The sequence below is a fragment of the Epinephelus moara genome, chromosome 3 (genome assembly GCF_006386435.1).
Source record: "Epinephelus moara isolate mb chromosome 3, YSFRI_EMoa_1.0, whole genome shotgun sequence".
Taxonomy (NCBI): Eukaryota; Metazoa; Chordata; class Actinopteri; order Perciformes; family Serranidae; genus Epinephelus; species Epinephelus moara.
The window spans coordinates 26,787,709-26,811,502 of record NC_065508.1 but is presented as its reverse complement, the minus strand read 5'-3'; the positions used below and the strand labels follow the sequence as shown (position 1 = coordinate 26,811,502).

General features: G+C 41.4%; 1 protein-coding gene across 2 annotated transcripts in view; it reads right to left on the bottom strand.

Annotated features, from left to right (window-relative positions):
• doc2b (double C2-like domains, beta) overlaps window positions 1-23,794 on the bottom strand; it is a 245,734-nt gene that overhangs the window by 69,385 nt on the left and 152,555 nt on the right. For both annotated transcript variants that reach the window (XM_050034470.1, XM_050034479.1), the window contains one exon: window positions 559-633. In XM_050034470.1, coding sequence (XP_049890427.1) covers window positions 559-633 — 75 coding nt within the window. The remainder of the gene's footprint in view (window positions 1-558; window positions 634-23,794) is intronic.

Genomic DNA, 23,794 nt, shown 5'->3' with positions numbered 1-23,794 from the left:
TTATCTGACTATTTGTTTTCTAAGCATAATTAATTATGTGTAAAGCCTGTGAAATACTCTCATGGTTGCTTAATATATTTTTGATAACTTGTGATAACATAATAATCATTTCATTTAAACTGCAGTACTGTGAGAAGCCTAAATTAAGCCGAAATGGATGCTGTTGCTGCTTTAGTCGTCTCCCATCTCAAACTTGACGGTAGTATCCCCTCCCTCCATTCTCAAGCGCTGCAGGCACACCTGGCAAACTTTCAAACTAAAATTTCACAGGAACAAATGGTCTGCTGCTTGGTCGGAAATAAGGCGAGGGAACTAACGATGAAGCACATATACATTTTATTCATGGCCCATAGATATTTATCCAGCTATCTGCAAAAAAAGGTCATCTCTATGAAACATTGTTAGTGTAGTTACAGCCTACATCCAAGGAACAAGGCAACATAACTAGATCTTCATTGGGAAAAGCAAAACCACCACTAAAGTACAAAAGAGAAAACAGACATGTAGCTACTCATTAGAGTAAAAAAAGAAATCCAGCAGAGAGGAATTATGACTCACCTTGCTGGCTCCGGGCAGTAGGTGCAACTTGACATAGGGGTCGGAAAGCCCATTGTGGTCCATCGGCTTAAGCCCCTGTGAATGAAACACAGGAAGAACAGCTCGAGTTGCTTGTGTCATTTTGCTTCTTTGCATCAAAATAGGATTTTTCAAAGTTTGGGTGGTAGACTTAGTTGACCATGCGAACACAGTCTTCCTCTCTCATTACTTCAACCACCTTCTGGGGGAGGTTGGCGTTGTTATATTTGCACATATTCAAAAACCTGTTGATATCCAAGTCTTTCATACTGTTCAGAAGTAGGTGTGTTTCTCTTTCTGAGCAGAAATGTGGGTTTTTCTTTTGGGCGCGCATCTCTATCCAAGCCTCGCAAACTGTTGTTGTAGTCACTGTGGACGAGCCAATACTGGCATGAAAACTGACGTCATTCATTTATTCATTTTCCATAACCGCTTATCCTGTTAGGGGTCGCAGGTGTGCTGGAGTCTATCCTGAGTGACTTTTGCAGGGCTGACACATAGAGACAGACAACCATTCACACTTACATTCACATCTACGGCCAATTTAGAGTTACCAATTACCCTATCCTACATGTCTTTGGACTGTAGGAGGAAGCCGGAGCACCTGGAGAAAACCCATGCTGACACGGGGAGAACATGCAAACTCCACACAGAACCCAGATAGCACACATACATCTGGCCGACATCGGCCTGAGGACAACACATCGGCCCTGAATTTATAACATCTGACAAGTGTCAGCTGCATGGGCGGATATCTTTAAATTTAATACTCTTTTGTCCCAGCTCATCAAACGTCTCTGTTACGTCGGCTTTGGGTCGGCCCAGTGCCGTTGAATGTCTGCCCACATACGGAAGTCGCCACTGAAGGCAGCATTTCATCTCCGCGGTGTTTGTTTGGAACTGAGCTCGCAGGACACAGCATCTCATCGGGTCCATGTCATTGGTTCGACAGCCCATTGGTTCGACATCCCATTAGTCCGACTGTCCGCGGTGCTGAACGGCTCGCGGCGGGTGTATGGTGCGCCGCGACCGGCTTGAGGCGGAGCAGGCTCACGGCTTATGTGTTTGTCACTTTCTTTTTCATTTTAACCCACACCATGATCTTTTCCTAACCCTAACCAAGTGGTTTTTGTGCCTAAACCTAACCAGACCTTAACCACAGGGCATCATGATGATTTCGGAACGGACTTCGGAACAATGAGTTTAATATGGTCGGAACAATGGGATGTCGAACCAATGGGCTGTCGAACCAATGGGCAGTTCCCATCTCATCGCAGTTGGTTTCAGGTAAGCTAACTGGAATAAATTAGAAAATAGCTTTGTTGTTTATTCTGTGACCGTTAAAAGAGGTTCCTGGTGAGTGGCGAGGCACAACTGGGTGTATAGCACATGTCCCCACCAGCTAACATTATCTTTCGTTAGCTGATAGCTAGTTTAGCCCAGCTAACATTATCTTTCGTTAGCTGATAGCTAGTTTAGCGGTTTAGCTCATGTTAGCTAACATGCTACAACTGTGGTGTTTTCATTTTATTTTCCCTAGTTGACGTTATGTGCTCATCTGGTTATTGTGAGCGCTCATTTTGGGTTAAAGTGGAAGTGCCCGGAGCTGCCACCTGTGGTCCCGTGCCCCCCCCGGCCTGACCTCCGGTGCCCTGGACGTGTGCTCAAGTGTCTGGGAGAGGAACGGAGAGGAGCACGGAGGTAAGGCGGGGCGGGCTGACACTGTGTATCCCAGAACGGGTGCTCAAGTGTGGGTGAGACCAGCGGAGAGGAGAGAAGCGGAGCAGAGAGGAGTGCGGAGGTAAGGTGGGGCGGGCCGACACTGTGTATCCCAGAGCAGGTGCTGAAGTGTCGGTGAGACCAGCAGAGAGGAGCGCGGAGGTGAAATAGTGAAGTTTAAGGATGCCTTCGGTATGTTGTTAATGTGATTTTATGGGCAATTTATCAGTCAAGGTCTCCTCTGCAAAGCAAACTGACCCGGTGGCTACAGGTAATAGCGCAGTTTTGAAAGCACTGTTTTTCCGAGATGAAGGACTGATTGTTGAGCTGCTGTTAACAGTTAACGAAGTTAACGCCGATTGTTGAGCTGCTGTTAACAGTTAACGAAGTTAACGCCGGATCCTGTTATTTAACAGTTTCAACACTAAATTAAGCAGAGTGACGGACCCAAAGCCTTCAATCTGGCTAAAAGACAGCTGAAATGCTAAAAATACAGTGGTGAAGTTGGGATTTGTTTCTTGAAGTTACGTGCTCATCGTCTTTTCTGTGTCTTGCAGGCTGCCAGGAGAAGCAGACTGGCCATCAGATATTTTTTGTGGAAATTTGAAAATAAAGTTTGTCAAATTGACTTTTGTCTCTTCATTGTGCACACTCACTCACGAAATAGGGTAACAGTCAGCTATTTTTGAATGTTAGCATTGATTTCTCACATTGAATGGTGAAATATTTGTAGTTTGAAAGGTCCGACCTAAATGAATAAAGGTCGTAGTTAACGAAGCATATGAATATTAATGAAGGAGCGCCCACTGAGCGCAGCTTCTTTTATTGATCGTTTGAACGTCGCGTGGTGGTCATTTTCGATTAAAGGCTGACGTCTCAGTGATGTCTTGGCAATGAGCAAACGCTCTCCCTGCTACGTCTTAACGATCTAAACTTGATACATCGGGCCAACGTCGGCCAGATGTATGTGTGCTATCTGGGAAGGGAACCAGGAGGCGACAATGCTAACCACTGCACCACCATGCAGACGTGGAAACTGACGTGTCTTAAACTGAAGCTAGAGGAGTTTGGATCGTTAGGTAAGTTTGAAGCGTAGGGCAACTGACTAAGCTGCAGTTGACAGTTTGGAGTGAGAACGTGTTGAATCTGGATATGACCCTAATTTTGTCTAACAAAGTGTAAAAAAAAAAAACGTGACATCTATTAAAACTGTTAAGAGTGTGCAAACGTCTTGCTGTCTTTTCAGTTTTCCTCAGCACCTTAATTCCTTTATTTAACACTACTTTTTTCTTTCCTGTATGGATCATTACATCCAATCTTTGTCTCTGGGGTGTGAGACATTCAGTACAGTTTCACCTCAGCTGGAAAGACCCTCCACATCACTCTGAGAAACACTGAAGTGAATAGGGGAACTGCCTAAAAAGAAAGAGGTCTTACATTGCTTTAAAGAGCAAATCAATGAGACTTAAAGAGGAAGTAAAGGTCACTTGTATAGAGACCAAATGAAGCAACACCATGTGGGTGCCCACTGAGAAAAGGAAAAGGACCTGAAGAGTTTCCAGAGTGAAATGTGGAGTAAATAAACAGAAGAATCTGAAACCTCAATGAAAATATCTACAGCACAGGGAGCACTTATACAGTAGATTTGGTTTGCTTCTCTCCAACCTCATATGGTGTTGAGATTATTCAGGTTGCCAGCTCAATTTGAGCTAAAAGCTTAAATTGGATCAGAGTCCAAGAAGACACCGCCGAGGATAGTTTTGTCCATTATCATATCATCGCTGTCAAGTGACAGCACAAATGTCAACTTTCATCAGTGTTGCTTTTAGCTTTATGAAAATTAAATTTTTGACACTCCTGTACCTGTACGTGCAAGGTTTTTTTTTTGTAAACCCAAGAGATTGGATAATTTGTGTGATCCTCTGTAAGATCGCTGGAGTTTTAACATAATACTTGTGATATGTGTGTATTATACACATCAATACAACCATCAAAATGTCTTGAATGATTATTAACCATAAATTAAATTAGAGTTAATGCTCCAACCAAAATGGCTAAAGTAAGACAAGTTGATGCAAAGAACTTAAAGGTCCAGTGTGTAGGGTTTAGGGGCTATATTGGCAGAAATAGAATACCATATAGTAGGTGGGTTTTCTTTTATGTAATCACTTGACAGTAAGAGTTGCTGTGTTTTCGTTACCTTAGAATGAACAGTTTATATCTACACAGGGAGCAGATCCTTGTCAGCAGAGTCCGCCATGTTACATTGCCATGTTACAGTACCTCTGAATGGACAAACCAAACACTGGGTCTATCCATCCATCCATTTTCAACCACTTATCCGAAGCCGGCTGGCAGGGGCAGCAGGTTGAGCAAAGTGCACCCCTCTCCCCAGCTACGCCTTCAAGCTCCTCCTGGGGGATCCCGAGGCATTCCCAGGCCAGATGAGTGGCCAGTGGGACGTGCCCGAAGCACCTCAGCTGACCCCTTTTGACGCAAAGGAGCAGCGGCTCTACTCCGAGCTCCCTTCAGATGTCCGAGCTCCTCACCCTATCTCTAAGTCTGAGCCCAGCCACCCTACTGAGGAAACTCATTTCGGCCGCTTGTATCCGCAATCTCATTTTTACGGTCACTACCCAGAGCTCATGACCATAGGTGAGGGTTGGGACGTAGATGGACCAGTAAATTGAAAGCTTTGCCTTCCAGCTCAGCTCCCTCTTCACCACAATGGTCCGGCACAGTGCTCGCATCACTGTAGATGCCGCACCAAACCGTCGATCCATCTCACACTCCATTCTACCCTCGACCTCGAGATACTTGAACTCCTTCGCTTGGGGCAGTTACTCACTCACACTCGGCTGCAAACTGCCCCAGTGCATGCTGGAGGTAAAACGCTGGGGCTAGATAGGACTATTAGCGTCTTAGTGTCAGCTGCTGTAGTCAGCAGTCTGCAAAGATTTTTTAATGTGACACTGTGACACAAGTCTTTTTAGCACCTGGTCTGTTTGTTTTGGAGAGGAAGAGACCTCTGAAGATAATTTGGCTCCTGGTAAAAACCTCCACAACAATGAACACTGAAGGAATTCTAACCATGATAGGTTTCAGCTGGTTGCAGACTGCAATCCTCACCACTAGATGCCACTAAATCCTCCTTAACCTTACACACTATACCTTTAAGATCAGTTAAACTGTAGTATCAAGGTTTTAACATAAAACTTATATGTGTGTATTCTACACTTTTATATAACTATCTGGTAGACTTATTCAACCATGCCTTATATGATTATTAACCATAATTTAAATCAGAGTTGATCTTACAATATGAAAAAAGTGAGCCTGGTTGATGCACAAGATCTTAAGGGAGGACAGACGATCTATTTGGCAAATAAAACAAAAAAAAACCCCAGCAAGAACTAGAAGGGCACTTTGAGACAGCAGACGTCCGCCAAGACTAAATGACCTATCTTGCAATATTAATGAAAGTGAAAAATAATTTGTGTATATGCCTTGTCATTCGGAGCCGGTCCAAAATTAAATGGGTTCCTCCTTGGCCCATGCCATACCCTTCTACCAAATTTTATGAAAATGGCTCGTATTTTTTTCTGTAATCCTGCTGATAGACATACAAAAGGAACCAAAAACTTGGCAGAGGTGAAGTAATCACAATGTGTCCAGAATGATTAAATCAAACGTTCTTCCTGTTGGTCATTAAAGCAGTACTCCAGCCATTTTCCCCCATAAAATTGGGGGACACACAGGCGTCAAAATCAAAGCAGCGGAGACTTTCTGGGGTCCGCTCATAATTCCGACATCCCATTATTCCGACATCCCATTGTTCCGAAATCTCAGTGTTTCGACATCCCATTGTTCCGACCATATTAAACCCACTGTTACGAAGTCCTGTTGTTCCGAAATCTAATTTTTCATTGTTACAAAATAATTGTTTCATAGTTAAGGTCTGGTTAGGTTTAGGCACAAGAACTACTTGGTTATGGTTAGGAAAAGATCATGGTTTGGGTTAAAATTCTAACTTTCAACATCGTTTCTACTTCCTCAAAACGGGGCGAACGTTGTCGTCATGGCAACAGTAAACAACACGACAACACGGTCTCTTGCTGCTTTCCCTTGCTGCTTGCTTTTTCAACTTTTTGCATTGCAACATTGAGATTTTGGAACAACAGGACTTCGGAACAATGGGTTTAATATGGTCGGACCAATGGGATGTCGAAGCATTGAGATTTCGGAACGGACCAATGGGATGTCGAAGCATTGAGATTTCGGAACAATGGATAATTTTCAGAATAATGGGATGTTGGAATTATGACATGGCACCGACCTTCTGGTCCCTTGTTTTGGTCAACCTCCAAAAACACTGGATCCCACAATTCTCATGATACAACTAAGCGAGTATTTATTGTATGTTAGATTTTCCCTGTCTGGTAAATAAACATGACATGTAAACTTTACCAGTTTTTAATGCAGGATTTCTGTTTAAAATAACAGTCCATGCTGAGATCACCCTCATGACATCACTATCCACAAACACAGAATACATTATACAACAGTCCCCACAGGCAGAGCAGCACTCCCCGTGACTAATGAGCTTTAAAGGGGCTCTCCAGTAATTAAGTACTGCGTTTACGAAAAGCTCAGGGACGCACAAGACAGAGATTTTTAAAAAGTAGTTATAACTGAAGCAACAGAAGCAGCGTTAACCTGACGTTTTAGACTCTGTCATCAAGAAAGTTTTTTAAAAAAGCTGGGTCCGACTGTACTGTTTCATGGTTATAAAGATCATGGCAAGATCTGCAACTAAAGATTATTTTCAGTTACTAATAATGTGTAATATTGTTATGATTAATCAATTAATTGGTTAGTCTATAAAAAGTTCTAGAGATAAGTGCCCGTCACAATTTCCCAGACCCCAATTCGATGCCTCCAAATATTTTGTTTTGTCTAAATCAATACCCCAAAATCATATCCAGATAGATTACTATTGTATGGTATTATGCAGTGGATAGGTTGAAACTTTACATTTCAACAACGCTGTGGTTAACATGTGGTTAGGTCGAGGCACAAAAACCAATTAGTTATGGTTAGGAAAAGATCCTGTTTTGGCTTAAAATGCACAGTTTTTGGAACACAATCCCCACTGGAAAAGCAGCAATGTCTTGATAAAAAACGACTTTTTTTTTGGCACTATCCCACCACCAAACACAGCTGTGGCCAGTTTTCTTCTTTGTTCATCTTGACCTGTAGTCTATAGCTTGGCAGGCATCCTGACCAACCTGGTCTAACTCCGCAGTCGTTGAATAGCGGGGCTTGCTCAGTGACTTTCAGCGTCAGACACCAACGAAAAAAGCCGTCCTTTCATGCCGGTATGATACGTGGCCGGTCGTCGTTATTGTTTAACGGCACCGGTCAGGGGGAAATGCAGCAGAACAACAACATAAGTCAGGTGGGCGTGGTGGTGGATGGGTCTAACACAGTGGCGGCTGCTGGTCTTTCAAGGAGGGGAAGCTCATTTTCGGCCTACATCATAAAATGTGTCCTTTTATTTATACGTAAATTCTACCCTCTGGGGCTGCTGTGAGAGGCTAGTGTGACCGCCTGTGAGTGCTTTGGGACAGTGGAGGGGCTCACAGCAGCACCCGCTGCTCGTTGGGGACAGTAACTGCAGAGCGACAGAAGTCAGAGTCTCCAAACACGAGTACAGTCTCCAATAACACCAGAAAAAGATGCTAGATTTGTTGCTAGTCGTTTTTAACAAAGAAAAAGTCACTAAAAGGATTGGAAAAGTCAAGTCAACAATGGAATGAAACTTGAAAGATGCTCCGGTGGTGGTTTATATTTCAAGATCGCTGATTCGCTCATTTCGCTGTCAATCAAAAAGGGATTCAGCCTCAGACAGATCATCCAATCATCATGCAGAAGCCCAGCGTCCAGGCCGGCCGAGGCCAGCCCACTGCCCCATAGGTCACAGGTCACTGATGCGACTTTCTTCTCATTCAAGCTTTGGATAAATGCTCGGACAAAACCGAGCATTTATCCAATGACTGTCTAGTTTCGCTGCAGTGGAACAACCCACTCTATGCTTCCCCATTGAAGTCTTCGGACGCTGAGCTTCCACTGTTTAATGCACTGTGATGCTACGGGAATGAATGAGAAGAAAGTCGCATCAGTGACCTGTGATAAGTAGCTGATTCTGAACAAAAGTTGAATGTGTTCTAGCGCATATTTAGTCAATGAAATGCAAACACAACAGTACATATTTGACCACTTATTTTTTGACATTTTAGGGGAAGCTGAGCTTCCCTTGCAGTCTTAGAGCAATCGCCACTGGTCTAACAACCACCGACTTTCACCCGGGAAGCTGGTGTCCCCGTGAGATTGTAAAGCCAAACCTTGTTCTTGTTTCCTGAACACAACCACCTGTTTTTGTTGCCTAAAACCAACCACATATGTGTGTTGGGTAAATGTAACCATGTTCTTTTGTCACTTCCCTCAGTGACAAACATGGCACCCTTTAGCGACAATATGTGATGCAAACCAAACTGGTCTCACTCCGAAGTCGTCAAAAATAGCCGCTTGGTCAGTGATTTCTGGCGTCAGACACCAACGAAAAAGGGCAACCTTTCACATCGACAAGATACACGGCCAGTCAGTGGCTTGTGGTGACAGGGGGAAACGCAGCGGGACAACAAAGAAAGTAAAGGCAGCAGGTGTCCGAGTAGGGCGGGCAGGTGGGGTGGTGTATGGGTCCAGCAACCACCAAACTCTGTTATTTTCTCCTAAACCTAACCACATGCTTTTGTTGGCTAAGCATAACCACGTGCATTTGACAAAACAAACAGATTATCGATTAACATAGTTGCTGACAATTAATTTTTCTATTGACAGGTTAATTAACTTGCTGTTTGAGCCCTGCTTTCATAATTCATGCCTCTTTCATGAGCATCTTTATCAAACCCCTCACTTCCTGTCTGTAACACAGGCTTTTCTTTTTTTTCTTTTTTCTCCTCGCCTTTTCAACAGAAACAGTATGTACTGATTCACACAATAACAGCCACTGTACAGAACATAGGGGAGCCGGGGGGAGTAGAAGTGTGAGTGTGAATGTGGGAGTGTGTGCCACTGGGTGCAGAGAGGAGATAGTTAGATGGAATATATAGAAAGTGTAAGAGGGGAGAGGAAGTGAAGAATTGTATAGAGAGCGATGGGAGAGAGTGGACAGTAATTTTAGATGCATATTTAACTAGATAGCAGAACTAGTTGATTAAGCTATGTATGTAATATTGCCAATTTATATTTATTTTTTGACAGGCAAAATAATTGGTAATATATATATATATATATATATATATCATACATTTACACTGGTTCATATCGGTTAGTCATGGATAATTGGTAGTTTATATACCAAGACAGGTTTATATTTTTGGACAGATATTTGGTAATTAATATTTAAATGGGTAATTTTTGTATGACAAAGTTAAATGGTAATAAAAATTGTATATTTAGAAAGGTCTAAGGTATAGCTTTATCTATATAAGGAAGCTATCTGTTTCTTTTCACTCAATGACTAAAGGAGAAGGGGTGGGATTTAGTAAGTCTATTCTTCCTCCCACTTCTTCTTGGATGAGTAAATCAAACTAACTATACATTGAGAATTTGATTTCACAATTTGTGAATATTACTTTCTTTGTCTGTCTGCTTGTTTGTATGTTCATGTCTCTTTTTACATGTTTAAAATAAGTATCAAATATCAAAAACTGTTTTCTCTAATGCCAACATTATCTAAGTGGTCAGACTACTGAATCAGATAAAGAAAATTAGAACACTTGCCACTTTGAGAGAAATCAGAGACACTTTATTGAGTTACGAGGGGAAATTGTGATTTGTTATACACAAGGAAACAGAGATTTGTGTGGGTACATGAGACCCTGGGTGGACCATGGGGAGTACCACCAGTTGTTCCAGGAGCTTCGCCTCCATGATGGCCGTTTCCAGGCATATTTTAGGATGACTCGGGGACAGTTTGACAATCTGCTGTCTATTGTTGGGCCGTATAGCTCTGGGTATCTAGCAACCGCTACCACCAGATTCTCCTCCATTATTTATCAACTGTAAACTTGTTGTCGTAACCACCACAGAAGGCCCGCCTCTCAAATCATCTGATTGCACAATGGGAAAAAATGGGAGATGACGTGACACGCTTTTACGCTCTGAGTTGAAGTTTCTTCAACTTGAGGAGTTCAGAGCGCTCCAGCAAAAATGCCAGGCACCTAGAGTGCAGAAACACAACTGGTATCGCAATGCAAAAACCACGAGTAAAAAGCTTCATTCTCATTAAAAACAGTTACAAAAGCTCCAGCTGCTAAAACACTTTCTGTGTGATCAGGGCCTTATCCTGTTGGGGGTCGCGGGGGAACTGGAGCCTATCTCTGCTGACAGCTGCGAGAGGCGGGGTCCACCCTGGATGGGTCACCAGACTATCACAGGGCTGACACATAGAGACAGACAACCATTCACACTCACATTCACACCTACGGGCAATTTAGAGTCACCAATTAACCTGCATGTCTTTGGACTGTGGGAGGAAGCTGGAGTACCTGGAGAAAACCCACGCTGACATGGGGAGAACATGTAAACTTCACACAGAGGGGCTCCCCCACCTCAGGGTTTGAACAAGGAACCGTCTTGCTGTGAGGTGACAATGATAACCACTGTACCACCATGCCGCTCACAATATAACACTAATACTTAATATAATAGGAATAAAATATATATCTTCACTGTGCTGTGTCTGTAAGTGTGTAAAATATATAAATGGGCATTGTGCTACAATACACTATAAACTAGTCTTACATTATGTAATATAATATAATATCATGTAATATAATATCATGTAATATATAATATAATATAATGTTCAGAAATCCCAGCCATGAGACTGCTGCATTTAGAAACAGTCCATATGATCCAAGAACCAACATTCAGCTTGAAATTATGTATCAGCAATCTTCCTCAAAAAATAGAAAGCAGTGCTTGTAAATCATTCTCTCTGCAGTATTTTAGTAATCCAACAGAGAGAGTGACAGATGTGGCCCCGGCTGTATTTAAGTTGATTTTTATGGCTGCACTGCGTGGACCTTCTGGTCTATTGAGGCTACCATCAGTGAGAAATTGTTATCTGTGCCTCTTCTACAATTGATTTCACTCTGTGTGATTGATGAACACTGGTGTAAAATGTTGAGTCTTGATTCTCTGGGAGAGCATAACAGACCCAGGACTGTGAAGATGCAGTATATTACAATTGGTTGCTGAACCATCTTAAAATGTTGTTGACTTTGTTTTTTTTTAATTATTTTTATTATTAAAACCACTGAGTGGCCATGAGTGACCAAAAGGCAATGGCAGGCAATATTTGCAACCCCTGCTGTGTCCACTGACAGCATTGATTTCTAGTTTGTCCACTGTGGTTGACAGTGTTTACAGCAAAAATTCTAAATATAAGTTTAGAAATTATACCTCTACATGTTAAAGAAATAGTAATAATGTGAAATAGTAATAGCAAATGACTCACTTTGTCATTGGCTTTACAATATGACCCTTCACTTGTTAAAGCGGTACACTACATCCCACAGAGAGGAACACAAACAGTAGAATTAAAGATCCTGAACAGTAAACCTCTGTGCTTTAACATGTACATACAGTATCATCCATCATTGTCAAATATAAATATGTATCCTATCCTCCATGTATTGTACATAACTGCAACTGGTTCTCATTTGCAGGATATCAAATACAGACGATTTGTCACTGCCCCCAACAACATCAAAAGGTGCTTTCAAAGTTGGTATCACACGTTGAGGGGCCTGACAAAGCATCAGTATTTGATGATCTGGAAATGAGAAAGGGCTGCTTTTACAACAGAGTTAGTTGAAAGCCTGGTGCATCTCATAAAGACTCCAAAGGGTGCTTTCAAAGCCGGTATCACACGCTGAGGGGCGTGACAAAGCGTTAGTATTTGACGATCCGGGAATGACAACAGGCTCTTTTTTACACTGGAGTTAGTTGAAAGCCTGGAGCTTCTCATAAAGATCCTAAAGGGTGCCTTTGACGGCGGTATCTCATGCCAAAGGGTGTGACTAAGCATCATTATTTGATGATCTGGGGATGCGGATGGCCGTTTTTACAATGGAGTCATATGAAAGCCAGGTGTGTCTCATAAAGACACCAAAGGGTGCTTTCAACACCAGTATCACACGCTTAGGGGCGTGACAAAGCATTGGTATTTGATAATCTGGGACTGAGAATGGGCCATTTTGGGTATTTGAGAATGGGTATTTGACGACCTGAGGAACCATCCACTTTATGTATATAAAGTTGTTTACGTTGCCAATACAATATTAATTCTCTGTACTGTTTGTATTTTTTCTGCGATTTATAGAAGTAGTTTTTACATATATTTATATATACTTATTTTTTCTCCCGCTTGTGTGTACAATATATTTTTTAATCACTATCTTCGTTGTCCTTGTTTAAGCTGTATGTCTATTTCCGTGTATGTTCATTGAGAACAGCTTAAAACTGGGGTCAAATTGGCCAGTAAAGATGATTCTGATAAATTAGTACGGTGAACAAAGAATGATACACCCCCATGGCTTAATGATCCTGCAATACAAAGATTTCATTTCTCATCTGCCAAATCCTAAAAAGTCCACATCACTGAAAACAGCCAAAAATTGTTTATCATCAGCCCAATGCCATTATTTTAATTGGTCCCTGTCTTTATGGTTCTTTCTTTAATGGATCAAAAAGGGAAAAACAAAACAAATATGACGTCTATTCAGCCACAATTATCAGGCTTAACAGAGGAGCTGGGCTCAAAGCCCAGCACTCAGCAGGAATTACTGGCAGCAAAATGACACACTCAACTGTGTCTAATAAGGCAACACTACTGCTTCAGATCCTGTCTGCACAAAGTAAAACCGCGGTGACACTAATTTCTCTAGCTGACTCTGATAAACATGTCCACGTTTGAACAGCACGTAGACAGTGTCAGATATACTTAGATCCCTGACATCTCAAGAAAGGACACAGAGAGTCCAGACAGAAGAGACTACAGTATGAAAACAGACAATGAAATCAGGAGGAATTACTAACTGGATGATTGGGTCTTTCTGTGGGTCTTTTTGATTTCATTTAGGTATGTCACAGAGACGTTCATGTCTACATACAGTTAGATATAACTTCAACAGGATTACATTAGTTGTTAGATAGGACTACTCCCGTCCTTTCAGGATTTTGTTGTGATTATTTGGCTTATTTTCAGTAAGAAAGATTTTACTTAGATTTCCCGCTATCACCCATCCATGACTGTCAGCCATGCAAGAGTTAGCAGCTACTCATATGATGTTGATGAGGCACAAATTCTGGGCAGATACTGATGTTTAAAATAACAATATGGCCAACAACCGATACCGGCGTTTTTGCTGTTGCTGTTGTTGTTGTTGTTGTCTATTTTTGTTGTTATTTATTCCCCCTTTTGTGCCAGGGAAACAAAGAAATCTTCATTATAAAAAAATAACTGAACTGTTTTAAGTTAATGAAGCCCTTCATTACACTACCTACTACTATGAGCACGAATTCAGTCATACACAAGAAACAACCTTTAAAACAACCTTCTTTCACATGAAAAATATTTTTTTAATAACAACTTTTTTACTTTATATAATTTATCATAATTCCCTCTCTTATATCTATTTTATGTTGCTGTGAAAACATCAACACATTTTTCCTTTAAACAGCTGAATTTATTTAAGTTTCTCACCAAAAACTTCAATTTACAAGATAAAGTTTGAATACATCATAAAATGGTTACAATTTACCTTTGCTTATTTCCAACACTTATTATTACTAAATAGAGCTTGAATGCATCATAATTTAGCTAAATGCAACCTTTATGATCTGATAGTTCTGGTGTGGAAATAGACTGAAATAATGGACGTAGCTACCTTAACGTCACCCATTTGTTTGTGTACTGCGGTTTTGAGGCCTTGAGTCTAGCATTTCGATCCATCTTGGTTTTTTGGAGCCTTACATGACATGGAAGGTTAGAGCTGTGGAGGAGCGAGGGGTGGATCTGACTCATAGACTGTGTCGACACTACAGACAACCTATCACTTACACTGCCTTGCCCTTAAATATATGTAACTTGCAGCCTTGATAAAATGTAAAGGGTGGGTTATAAAAAAAAAATTCACCCTCATAACCTAATCTTGTACCAGACTGTAAACATGTTTATTTCTGCTTTAAAACTGGACATGTGAACATTGGGGTCTATGGGGATTTGCTCCGTTTTGGAGCCGGCCTCAAGTGGCCATTCGATGAACTGCAGTTTTTGGCACTTCCCTGTTGGCTTCATTTTTCAGCCTCGGAGGTTGCCACTTGCTGTTGGATTGAGGCCTGTTTCCCTGCGAAACATGTTTCCCCCTACCTAAACCCTTTTTATTTGTTGATAGGCCGATAGCAGTCGACAAAGGTGAATATCGGCCAATACCAATATACGGCTGATAAATTGGTGCATAACAAAAAGCAGTGTTCACACAATCCAAATTGTATAGCCTGAACTAGAATCATGTTTTGATACGTCTCAGGATACGTGTCAATATATAAATACAGGTATTTGATGTAATGTGACGAAAGCTCCGGTGATTTACTGCAAGCATCACGCTTTTATAAAAAAACATTCTTGCTATTGGTCTAAATTTGTAAATGAAGAGGTAGTAAATTGAGGCCGGAAACACTAACAGATAATCTTAGATGCATTAAATAACTTTTATTTCTTTTTAAAATTGATTTTTGTTATGTAAGACCAAATAAAGTGTAGGTTTGATGTCAGAAAAAAGGCATTTTCTGTACTTGTACACATTTATATCAGTCCAGTTGCTTCTCCTTACTATGGCAGTAAAAAACAACAGTAACAAAAAAGAAATCCTACAAATCTGTATTAACCCTCGTGTTCATTTTCAATTAACTAAAAGCATGCAAAGGAGGTGGAGGTATTTTTTTCAGCCCTTAGTAGTGTCTGAATGTTCTCTTTCTGCCCAAAACACAAACACCTTCCTTTGATAACCTGTTTGCAGCCTGAGAGGTGAAAGCAGGGGCAACAAAGGGCCTCAGACCACTCCCTGCACCGCTCCTCGCTGCTCATTAAGCTTAATTGCTGTCAGTGGAGGTAATTAGACAACCCAGATGAGTTTATCAACACTTTCATCAACTCTCTTCTCTTATCTAGGTTTTGGCAGCTTGACAGTCTGACACAATTTACATTTTAAAACTGTAAAGGGGAGAACAGAGATAGGATTTTGTCAAAGTCAAGTAGGGAAGAGAAACTGATGGCAAAAACAGGGTCCACATCCATGGTATAGGTAACAGCAGTCCTCAGGGGGGCGATATAGAGCTAATCAGAGTTTCTCCATGACCACAGTAGTAACCAGAAGTGTCATAACTAGGCTATGGCTGGGCTACCGGTCAGTATGGTTGTTCTGAATGAAGTTAACCCAAACATACCCCTTTTCCACCAGCGTGAAACAGTTTCCGTTTTGCTTCCTGCACCTAATCTCAATTGTTCGGAGCATTTCGACCAAAATTAAAGTGGTTCAGAACCCAAAAAGTTGGTTCTCAGCTGGAACCGAAACATTTTCCATGACCTGAAGTGCGAACCATGACGACATCAGTGGGCGTGTCATATTCTACAGGTTGCAGAGAGAGGATGGAGAAGACAAGTGAGAAACCAATAGGAAAAAGAGTGTGCAGTGATTTCATTAATAGTTGGTCCTTGCTTTGGTTTTGAATTAAAACGAATATCTGTAATAACAAAACTAAAGTTTGCAGGTAATCAGTGTAAACCGCTATTTTGCTTCTAGTGCTTATTTCTGTTTGCATTGTGCAACGGCCTCCATTGATAACACATCCTTGATTATACTGGTTCCACTCAAAACTGGTGCTTGGGAACAAGAGGGTTGCCAGTCAAGTCTCCATACGTGCCAAGTAGGGAGCGTGGATTGGTAGCTTGAGAGGTGCCAGTTCGCCTCCTGTGCACTGCCAAAGTGCCGTTGACCAAGGGGCTGAACCCCTAGCTGTTCGGGCGCCTGTCCAAGGCAGCCTCCTCGCTCTGACATCTCTCCATTTAATGCAAGTATAGGTCCTGTTTGTGCATGTGTGTGTATTTCGGGCCTGTGTGTGTATGACGACAGAGTGAAAAAATGTAATTTCCCCGCAGAGATTAATAAAATATATTTTCTTCTTTTTCATCTGAACCAGTTCAAGAACCAGAGCCAATTTGGTGGAAAAGTGGTAACAGAGCAGGTAAAATTTCACCTGTTGTTCATGTTATAGCGCCCACTATACTCTGATGTAGCCTGTGTTTGCACTGCATTATTTTCAGGTTTGTCATTATTTGTCTAACAATACTTAAATGAAGGAGAAAGATTATTAATTGACCAAATTCTGACATGTTTAGTATCCAGTGAAATGTGATTCTGTCGGCTCCTTCAACCTGTGCATTGTAATTTCATCCTTTTCTGACTCTTCTTACATTTTTGGCTGCTGCTTTATCATTTTCCATGTTTCCAGTTGATTCTGGTAATCCACGGTTTCTGTAACTGTAATTTTGGCAGTGTTGGGCAAGTTTCTTGGAAAATGTAGTGAACTAAGCTTCATCGAAACAAAATACAGTTTCATGACATTGAAGCTGTCTCCAGAGAAATGTAGCCAGCTTAGCCACGAGAGAATTGCTTTCTGAATGTGTCAGTAGTTCAAAAACAGAATTCCAAAATATATTTTTCAGTCAATAAAACCATCATAAATAAAAGATAGTTATATAAACAATGAAAATAGCAGACCTAAATTAAAACTTTTCTTTTTTGGGACATTAAAACATGCAAATAACAGATGACATTCGTATGTCACTCTGTACTCTCTTCCTTCTTAATACTGTTCTCTGTCTCTCAGCTATTTTCTCGGCCGTTGTTGTGTCTATTTCTCTGCAACCACTGCAAATCCACGAAATATTTACTGTCTATGGGCAAGACAAGTGAGAGAAGCGTCAAGAAGTGCATTGTAGTCAATCAGAGGCAGAGTAGAGAGGGTCTTGCCAAGAAAAGCCATTAGCAAAAGCAACGAGCAGAATAAACTGAAGGATTAGTATGTGATGTCATGCGGACTTTGTACTGTTCCTGTTACGTGTTATATACGACTTGTATGCTAACGTAAGTAAACAGCCAGCCAAATTCGATTTTCACGAGCCAGGAAGTGAGGGCCTTGCTCCTTTGTTGATTGTCTTCAGCCATGACAGGTGAAAATATCTGAGTGAAACTGTTATAAACAAGAAAAAGGAAAGACTTGAGCACTAGCGCTAGCCGTCAACAGCATTAACAGTAAATCATATGCTAACACTGCCGTACATTAGCATGTCAATTAACTGAAGCACCATGATAAATCACTGTTAACAATAACCTTCACACCAATAAACTAATGCTGTGCATAAAAAGTAAACCTACATCACTTTTAGAATGACTAACAACTTACAGCCATTGCTTTCGAGGGCATAAGAAAGGTAGTGGACACGGCAGAAACGTAATGCACACTGACTTTTTTCACTACCAGGATTTCCTTATCTGCGGGATAAGGAAATCCTGGTAGTGAAACAGGATATCCCTTACAGCATACAAAAATAAAAGTCGCTTTATCAAAATGAAAGTCTCTTACAAGTTCGGTACAAAACAGTGTGATGTTGTGTGCTTATTTGGGTATACCTCAGGAGAAAAATATGATCTCAGAACAGACATGCTTCCCTCGTCCAATGCCTCAGTGTGGCGCTGGCGTCAGTAACATTACTTATCCTCAGTTTTATTATCTCTACTTTTATCCAGACCTGGGCAGGAAAAAAATCTGCTGCACTTCAGAGCTTGTAACTTTTGTGGACACCACCACACAGTTGGTCAATTAATTAAGTTTGCTACTGAAAAGGCTTTTGACTCAAAAAGTAGTGACGTCATCACCACGCAACTGAGTAATGTAGTGTAGTGTATTATGATTTACGCTGAAGTTTTTGAACAGATGACCAGTAAGGGGCCCAGGGTCAAAAGCATGTATGGTCAGGGTCAAGAAGATATTTATGGCCCAAGGTTAAGGTTTGGTGAAGTCCAACAAGAATGTCTCTCTGTTATCTGTTTGACTTTGTCTCACATTTCTCAAAACAGCGAGTCTATATAACGGGGGTATTTTGGGACTGTGTTTCAGAGCAGCTCACATTGGCTTCGAACCTCTCCAAGCATCCTAGATGTTTGATAGATGCTGTACTTCTTGTGATAAACCTTTTCTTTATGCAAGCAAGACGGTGTCATCGGAGTCTCCTTCATCACCTTCACATCATCGCTATTTAATAAACAACAATGTTAGAGCCACAAACACGATCAGAAGAAGGCACAACAGTAGTTCAGTTGGTAACGTCGCTACTTGTGGTGACGCTAGTGCTCAACAGTTGCTTCTGTTGTTTTACAAATTAAAGAAGTATTTCAGTGATTTAAAGAGGGTCCTCACATGAAACTAGGCTATCTATGCAGCAGAAAGACGCAAATACTTTTGAAACTGACGCTACAGAATCAGAGAAAAAGGACTAAAACTACCAGAATTCACTGCGGCCCAGCAGACAATAGGAGGCTACAAACTCAAACTCATTTGTTTGACACAATGGTCACCAGCTGGTAACAAACAATCTTGTCTAACATTTAAACGGTGAGCTAAAACATGTTTCTGAAATCATTTGTGGCGACAATCAGACTCTTGATTTACATTCGATCAGCACAACGGTTTTACTGTTTGATCAGAGTTTGGTCTGACTTTCAGAGAAAGAGGGGCAGGTTTGTCTCTTGATCTGCTTCTATATGGTTTGTGTCCTCGTTGGCGGCATTGCTGATGGGCAACACAAAAATGTGGAGGTACTGGAGAACCAGTGAACTCCACCAGATGACCCGTTTTGCGTCATTGGCGTCAATTGGCGGACAGCACCTCACATTCCCACTGCCACACCAGACATCCTTTCTTGCCAGAGTCCTCTGGTTTGTCAGATTTTCATATAGAAAAAGAGTCCAGGTTGGATGGCGCTGTCCAGGATTTAGCCAAATTTGGGTAAATCAAAGGATGTTCCAGTTCCTTATATCCGTTGGAAACTGTTGATTTCCTGATGAGTGACTCACAGCCACATGCGACCACCATCCAACGCCGACCACAAAAAGCACCACCAACACAACATAAGAGCATAAATTTAGCCCAAATTTAGCAGAGCTGACAGAGAAGGGACAGGAAACTGCGCCTACGGACGTCCCCATTTTTCTGTGATGATCATTAAATGTGCATTCAAATATTGCTGAAGGCCTTTATTTGTTTGCATCTTGAGGAAGCAGTGGTGGAATGATGACCTCACAGTCAGACGTTAGAGAAAAAAATGAGCCATGTGTATCCAAATTTGTTTTCATGGCCAAGTCGTGAGTTGCCAGAGGGCCGAACCATACTGCTGGGAATTTACATATTTCTTTAAAAGTTTCAAATGCTGTCATTCTGTCTGCTTTTAGGATGAAATATTTTGTTCTGTGGCACAGTACAGATGACAACAGGAAGTGAGTGTGCCTCTGTAGGCCCACTGAGAAGCTAAGGAATACAACTGTATTGTAAATGATAGTCGCAGATGCATTGAAACACATCTGCTGCCCCTCTGAGGACTGTAAAATACAACCAAAGCAGCAGGCAGAGCTGAGAGGCAGAGGGGTCTGAAAATAAAGTGATACAACACGGTCAACATTCACTTTGCTGCTCCAATCTCTGTGCCAGCCGTGACCCTTTCGCCTCAATCTTGTTTCTTATTTTCTCATCCCCTAGCCGAGGAGCAGCCCGGGTGAGCTAAACACATTAACTGTTTGGATATACAGTAGGCCTATATAACATGCTTCATCTGAAATACAGTCTGTTTTTCCATCTCTGCAAAATAAACCAGCTCAAAGCCTAACATCCAACCCAATCACCAGGAAAAGTGTTCACATTATGTTTCTGCAAACCACTCGTACATTACATTTGTACATTTTAATGTAGCAGATACGTTGAGTTTACTTTACAACAATGCTGTAGTTTAAGGTGTACTGTGCAGGATTGTTGGTTCAGGTGTGTAAACACGCTCTGCAGCAAAAGTGAAAGTAAAAGTCAACCTGAGATTCACTCTTGTTTGGCATTTCCCCTTGCTATATCTATGGGGTTTTTTGGCACTGTCTTTTGGATGCCTGCTGCTGAAGGTCTCGTACCTGGTTGCTGCCTTTTTATAAAGCCCCACCCTCATATGCTATGGAGACACGCCCATAAACATCCCGAACACACACACACACACACACACAGACACACACACACACACACACACACACACACACACACACACACACACACACACACACACACACACACACAAAGTTCACTTGCTTTGGTCTGAATCAGGGAATAATTTTGTTATAAAGTTGTATATTGCCTAGAGTTGGTTCATGTTCTCACGGCAGCATTTACAAGCGGACCAGATCAAATACCTTGCCCGAAAAAGCTGCTGTTATTTGGTCGGAATTTCCATGTGGGAAAAATCCAGGAAGTAAACCAAACGTTGAAGATGAGTACACTTGCAAGATAAATGTGACACTTTCTAATGTCACAATGGACGGACAACTACGCAGGTTGATTTTAGGACTATATTGCTGTCATTGTTCATTTTAGTCAAACCATACAGTTTGAAAACGAGGCACGGTTCCAACTAGAAAACAATGTTTTGATGCATTGGATGTGCTGATTGTGCATATTAAGGCAGTACAGGAGGAGGTGCACATTAATAATCCGAGGGGACCGAGACCACCTCTTCAACAGTTCTAGTGGGTGATAAGTGATGATTAAGAGAGACTTTTTGTGTGTGAGTCCATGCTTTGTTTTTTAGGGAAAATCCTGCATAGTATATTTAATGTGTGGTTAGCTTTAGGCGCAGCAACCACTTGGTTATTGCTAGGAAACAATCATGTTTTGGCTTAAAACACCCGGCTTTTTGTGGCCAGCTGTTACAGAATATGGGCAGGGGGGACAACTTTTTTCAAAGTGGGCCCCTCTTCCACTCCCATCCTGCAATTATATTTCCACAAATATTCTGTACTGTTTGTGCCAAACAAATACCCTCCAGTGAATGATTAAAAATTGACGAAATTACTGCAAGGTATTAAGTCATAAGATCAAATCATGACTGAAAAAATACTATTTTAATTAAATATTGGTCAAATTGCGTGCAGAACTGAAATGGTGTAAAGAGTGTATAGCTGTCAACTGTCAGTTTTCCAGTTATACCCAATTTCTGTAATTGCAAGACTGTTTAAGGACCCAACTATGTAGAAATAATTCTGAACAACTTTGGAGATTTATTTGGCACTCTTTCCCACAAGATAGCATAACATGGTTGGTACCAATGGATGCCTTAGGTCCTCTAGTTTAATATGATGTTCGTATGTTCCTAGCTTTAAGACTGAGTGTGATACAGCATTTCTAAAAATTAGTCTGCCCCACTTCTCACCTTCAGCTCTGCCAGTCATACCTGCTGCTTCTTCACTTTTTTTGCTAGACATTTATCCACTGCCTCTCTGCTCCTTTCATTTTCTTGTCCTCTCTGTACCCTGGAGTTTCTTTTAGGAGCCCCTGGTTTTTGGTGCCGCACTTTGACTTTTCGTTTTAATGATAAAAATGCATTTATTTATCATGTAAATACATGTAAGTTGTATTTTCAATGATACAAGTCAGTAAACAAATTGTTGTACTTGATCCAATTTAAAAGTCAACCATAGACCTTTTCATGGGCCCCCATTCTGCCTTGGGCCGAGGTCATCTGTACCCTTTGACCCCCCTGACAGCAGGCCTGGCCCACATCACCCATTGGTTTGTGGACTCAGGTTTTGAGTTTTGCAACCCACCTCCACCAAACCTCCTCCTTTTCATGTTGTGTCTGACTTATCAATGTCATTTCTGTTTGTCATAGATGCTGCTCTGTTCTGTTCTCGGGGGAGCTTTGCTGCTGCTCTCCCTGCCTTAGGCTTCCATGTATGTGCGTGGAAGGGCAGACAGATGAATTCCCTCTGCCTTAGGCTTTCTGTGTAGGCCAAGGCAGAGAAAAGGCAGAGAGGCCCCAGAACAGAGCCATACCACCAAATGTAATACTGCAAATGGAAATAAAGTTCTCTTTGACTAAAGGTCCTGACTGAGCTGCAGTTTTTGGCACTTCTTTGTTGGCTTCATTTTGCAGCCCTAGAGGTTGCTACTTGTTTGTGGCACTATCCCTGCTGGAAACACAGTAATGTGTCATATACCATGTCACTGTAGAAATGTTGACATACATATGAACTGTTCAAATGTAACATATTTGTGGTTTGCAGAAACATACAATGCCAACATTTTCTTCAAGTGACTGGACTGTAATATCTCCAAATATTATAACTTAACCTGCAACTCCTTTTTTAGTGATTTCATTGTCTGTTATTATATGCTCCGCCTCAATTTCTTGCTGATATTTAGTCACACTTTTCGTCTGTGTTTCCCACACACGAAGTATGAGATGGCACCATGAGAGCTGATTGGAGAGGTTAATATGCTGTCTTCATTTACCTCTATTGTTGCCTTCAGCAAACACCTGAGCTATCATTTAAGTGGAGGCACATTATGTGGGGTTGGATTGGAGTGAACAGACAGCTGCGTCATGCTGCTGATTGCGAGAGCACACTGTGAATACTCGCTTGATCATAATTACCGAGGGTTGGAGAAAAATGACCACTACGAAAGGCAGATGGGTAACATGCATCAGTGTATCCACACACCTCCCATCTCACACATACTCATTCATAACAGCTCCCTTGAATAACAGCCTTTAAATGCTGTGAAATGAAGTTGGGCTCTCTTTGTTTTGGACATGATGAGCTTCCTTGACATCTTTCAGAGGAAGTGAGGGGTGAAGTGGGGGTTTGGCGTGTGTAGCGGTGTCCGGTTTGGAGCTGGAGTCGATCTGAAAATATCATAATGAGCAGAAAGAGTATGTACACAGGGGCCACATTCAAATACTGCACAGAGTGTGTCTGCAGCTTTATTAACTTTAAATTAGAAAGACTACATCTACCATATATCGTAAAGTTATATTAAATCTAAATCATCTGAACCACCGGAGTACATGTTTTCCATTCCCTGTCATTATGCAACACCTCACTTAGCAGCTTTAACTAGAAGTGGAAATTACAAATTACCTGCTGATTTAAATTATGTTCAGTTAAGTACACAGATTGCCTGACTATATACACTGAACAAAAATATAAATGCAACACTTTTGTTTTTGCTCCCATTTTTCATGAGCTGAACTCAAAGATCTAAAACATTTTCTATA